This window comes from Henckelia pumila, chromosome 4 (genome assembly GCF_033568475.1).
Source record: "Henckelia pumila isolate YLH828 chromosome 4, ASM3356847v2, whole genome shotgun sequence".
Taxonomy (NCBI): Eukaryota; Viridiplantae; Streptophyta; class Magnoliopsida; order Lamiales; family Gesneriaceae; genus Henckelia; species Henckelia pumila.
The window spans coordinates 123533629-123538216 of NC_133123.1; the positions used below are offsets into that span (position 1 = coordinate 123533629).

Below are 4588 nucleotides of genomic sequence, written 5' to 3' on the forward strand. Positions count from 1 at the left end.
AGCCTCATCTCTAATTATACATCGTCGCAAGTCTTGTGTAGACAGCGCCAACACCAAATGGGTGCTCTTCGACTCCCTTGCCTCGCTTCACTGTCCTCCGCCGCCGCCGCCGCGGCAATTCCCCACCGTCACCAATTCTGTAAGATACGCCTTCCCCTACGTCGCATCTCAGCGTCCAATTTCTCCTCCCAAAGCAGCACCGCTCAGAAAGAACTCGTGACTCCTTCCGAACTCAACGACGGCTCGCCGAAGCCCAAACCCCAGCAAGAAAAGGAACGTGTTATCACCCCTCGCTCGCAGGACTTTAATGCTTGGTATTTGGACATAATTGCTAATGCGGAGCTCGCTGATTATGGCCCTGTTCGTGGCACCATGGTTATTCGCCCCTACGGTTATGCCATCTGGGAGGCGATTCAGGTTTGATTTTTCATATTGATGCTGAATGAGTAAAAAATATTGGATCTTTTTTCTTCAGATTGGGCTATTTTGATGGGTGCAGGAGTATTTGAACGTGAAGTTTAAGGAGACTGGTCATAGTAATATGTATTTCCCCCAGGTGAGATCCATACTTCATCCATTATTAAATTGGAGTGTTTGATACGGTTTCAGATGGTATCTGTGATTTTTGGTTGTTTCTTGTGGCATGGAATCAATCAGCATACTTGTTTGTTGGTGAATGATGGGTATTTTCTTCTTGTTAGTGGTGTCACATTTGAAGTTATTTACGTTAAGCTACTGAGTTTATTGGATTGGACGGGTGTTAGCTACAGTGTTTTAGTTGAAAGTTGTGTCAAATATATGTTAGTCCATAAGTTTTACTAGCTCTTGAGAAGTGAATGGATGGCAATGTTGACTCGTTACTGGGGCTTGAGCTTATGAGTATTTCCTCTTAGCTATAGTGTTTTGGGTTAGGTAAATATGGGAGCCCTTAATATAGACAAGGTCAACCCTCCCCCCTTGAGCTAGTTTTTTGGGTTGAGTTAGGTCCAAGTCTCATTTCATAACAGAAAGGAGACATCTTCTGTTAACTCAAGTGGTTAGTGTGACAAGGTTTTTCTTGGTTCTGATGTTTGAGGAGATTTATGATGGTGAAGTGGTTGCTATGATTATTGCAGTTTATACCATATTCATTCATTGAGAAAGAAGCTAGCCATGTTGAAGGTTTTAGTCCAGAATTAGCTCTTGTTACAATTGGAGGAGGAAAGGAGCTTGAAGAAAAACTTGTGGTAAATATACTTGTTACCCTCTTTCCCCTGCGAATCGTGCACTTGGTTTTTTTGAAAATTAATCAATATTCTTGGCAAATGCTGGTGTGAACCTGAGTTTACTTTTTGATTTTTGCCTTTGTTGAGGTTATGGCAGGTTCGACCTACTAGTGAAACAATTGTAAACCATATGTTCACTCAATGGATCCACAGTTACCGTGATCTTCCACTTATGATCAATCAGGTAAAGTAGTGCCTCATGTGCCGTTTCTTTGTTCATTTTGAATATGTAGGAATATCACTTATTGATTTTTTTATGTCACGTGTTTAATATGTTTCAGTGGGTAAATGTGACAAGGTGGGAGATGCGTACCAAACCATTTGTCAGAACTCTTGAATTTCTTTGGCAGGAGGGTCACACAGCTCATGCCACTCCAGAGGAGGCAGAAAAGGAGGTTAATTCTTTTTGTTCAAAGAGATGTTCATATAGCTTCAACTCTTTGCACTTTCATTTAACCAACTCGTCTACTGAACTTGCAGGCGTTACAAATGATTGACGTATATATCAAATTCGCTTATGAGGAAGCTGCAATACCAGTTATTGCTGGTCGTAAATCAAAGATGGAGACATTTGCAGGTGCTTCAAAGACCTATACCATTGAAGCAATGATGGGAGATCGAAAGGCTTTGCAGGCAGGAACAACTCACAACCTTGGACAGAATTTTTCACGTGCATTCGGAACACAGGCCAGTGACATTTACTGCTAAGAACTCTAAACTTGTGACCTTTCCCAATGTATGCACATGGAGATGGTATTAAGCTAACAATGTGTTGATAAGTTATTGATTAATAAACTGTGTACCTGTACAGTTCACTGATGAGAATGGACAAAGGCAACATGTATGGCAGACATCATGGGCAATTAGCACCAGGTTTGTTGGTGGTATAATTATGACGCATGGAGATGACATTGGCTTGATGCTTCCTCCAAATCTAGCACCTGTGCAGGTACATTTAAAGGACTTCACTTATATCTCTTCTAAGACTGAAAACATTTGTGCTGGTAGCCCAGTACTGCTAAAAATCAATGTTTGAACATAATTTATTACCGTGTGATGAACCTTTTGTATTTGTACATGTTATAGAGACAACCAATTAATGGTGTTCTGCACATACTAAGAGAGCTTCAAATTTTTATTAACATGTGCTTGCAGGTTATGATAGTTCCAATCTGGAAGAAGCCCGATGAGAAAGCAGGAGTTTTAGATGCTGCCTCATCTGTGAGAGAAATTCTCCAAGCAGCCGGAATAAAGGTTAAAGTTGATGACTCAGAGCAGAGAACACCTGGGTGGAAGTTCAACTTTTGGGAAATGAAGGCAAGTTCCACCAAGTTAGATCATGTTGTTTCGCTTTATAATACTACATTATAGTGGTATATATGAGACTGTGTTAAGGCTTTTTAATATCATTAGGGGGTCCCTCTAAGGATTGAAATTGGTCCTCGAGATGTTTCGAGTGGGAGTGTGGTGGTTTCTAGAAGAGATATTCCTGGAAAACAAGGAAAAGAATTTGGTATATCCATGGAATCTTCAACTTTGGTGGCTTATATAAAAGGCAAGTTGGATGAGGTCCAATCCTCACTTCTAGAACAAGCAACATCATTCCGAGATAGGTGAGTGAGGGAATTTTTTACTATTATCTCCTGGAAAAAGAAACCGTCAAGGTAGACAAACGCCCATTTTTTTAAGCAAGTCTATTTGATCCTATGTGATAACTTTTTCACAACCGAAATAATAAAATCTTGCTGCATTTACATAATATGGCAACGTATTGACTTAATAGAGGGAGAAAGGCCAACCACTGATCATATGTTAACAACTAAGCTCTAGAAGCTCAGAACCTTCGTTCAAATTTTGGGTACATCACTATGATACTATTGTTGCTTGCTTCTGACCAAACGAGTTTCATTTCTAGCAACATTATTGACGTGGTTTCTTACGACGAGCTGAAAGAGGCAATAGCTCAAGGAAAATGGGCAAGGGGACCTTGGTCAGCCAGGTACCTTAGCACCCCGATCTAAAATTATATGCCCGGTTTTCATAACACAAGATTCATGTAATTCCCTTGCAACTCTGGCGCATCCAATGTGAGACGTTCTTTATTTGTGTGTACAGCGACAAAGATGAACAAAAGGTGAAAGAAGAAACGGGGGCGACTATTAGATGTTTCCCTTTTGAACAGCCGAAGGGGGCAAAGAAATGCTTGATGACTGGAAATCCAGCAGATGAAGTTGCGATTTTCGCCAAATCTTATTAGTCCCAAGGGCGAAGCCGTTTCTGCAATTCAAATAATCAAATGTGGCCAAACATTGGGATTTTCAAGATCCACGGTTGCCCCGCAAGTTACATATCTTCTCTACATATTATTCTGGGGGATGTCTTTTTTTTTCTTGATCAAAGAACTAAAAAAATTTGTGATCTTAGTATTACAGAAACATACACACTCTTTATTCATGTACATTATTAATGGAAACAACAGATATTGCACATTGGAATCTGCACTGTTTTTGTTCAGTGCGTTATTATCGAATATTTAGCCAAACTGGGTTTCATATTTTGTCGGCCATCTTTGCAATAAGCTGCACTTAACATGAAGTGACTAGGGGTGATAATTCGGTCAAAAATCGAATTGAATTTTGCGAATTTTTTTTTTAGGTTAATCAAACTTAACTGAATTTATGCTAAAATCGATTTTAACCGAAAACCGAATTAAAATCGATTAATTTGGTTGATCATTGAATTAATCGATTTTTTTACAAAATAAAATTAAAAAATACAAAATTTTATAAAATTAATGATTGAAATATGACATTTTTATCATAATAAAATACATTAAGCTTGAAAAAATTTAAATAACAAATATTAATTACAAATATTAAATATAAACAAATTAAACTTATAAATTATATGTAAAGCTTAATAAAAACAAAGTACAAAATTTAATTATTTATAATTCGGTTAACTGAATTTTTTTTGACGAAAATCGAAATCTGATCCGAATTAATCAATTTAACCGAAATTTTCTAAGACTAAAACCAAATTTCCGAAATAACCGAACCAAATTTTCGATTTCATTTGGTTCGGTCGGTTAATTCAATTTAAAATAATGCTCACCCCTAGAAGTAAGAGGCCATATGCTATGTGTATGTATAATTTTGATGTTCTGAGTGTTTGTCGTGGGCAATTCATGAAAGTATCATAAGATGTTCACATGAAGATGTCAATGAAGTGCCCAAAAAATGCTTAAAATGTCATATCTATTTCTAGATGGTAGATTTATAGTGAGACGGATCGATCTAATCCAAATTTACAATGAAAATTAA

At 37.8% G+C, this 4588-nt stretch overlaps 1 protein-coding gene across 1 annotated transcript; it reads left to right on the forward strand.

Moving 5' to 3' along the window:
- On the forward strand, positions 1-3795 carry LOC140864017 (proline--tRNA ligase, chloroplastic/mitochondrial). Its single transcript, XM_073267889.1, has 11 exons — positions 1-417; positions 500-556; positions 1116-1226; positions 1363-1449; positions 1547-1660; positions 1746-1952; positions 2077-2214; positions 2421-2582; positions 2679-2878; positions 3181-3264; positions 3381-3795. The coding sequence occupies exons 1-11, from the start codon at positions 58-60 to the stop codon at positions 3520-3522; spliced, it is 1662 nt and encodes a 553-aa protein (XP_073123990.1). The 5' UTR covers positions 1-57; the 3' UTR covers positions 3523-3795.
- The last annotated feature ends 793 nt before the right edge of the window (positions 3796-4588 follow it).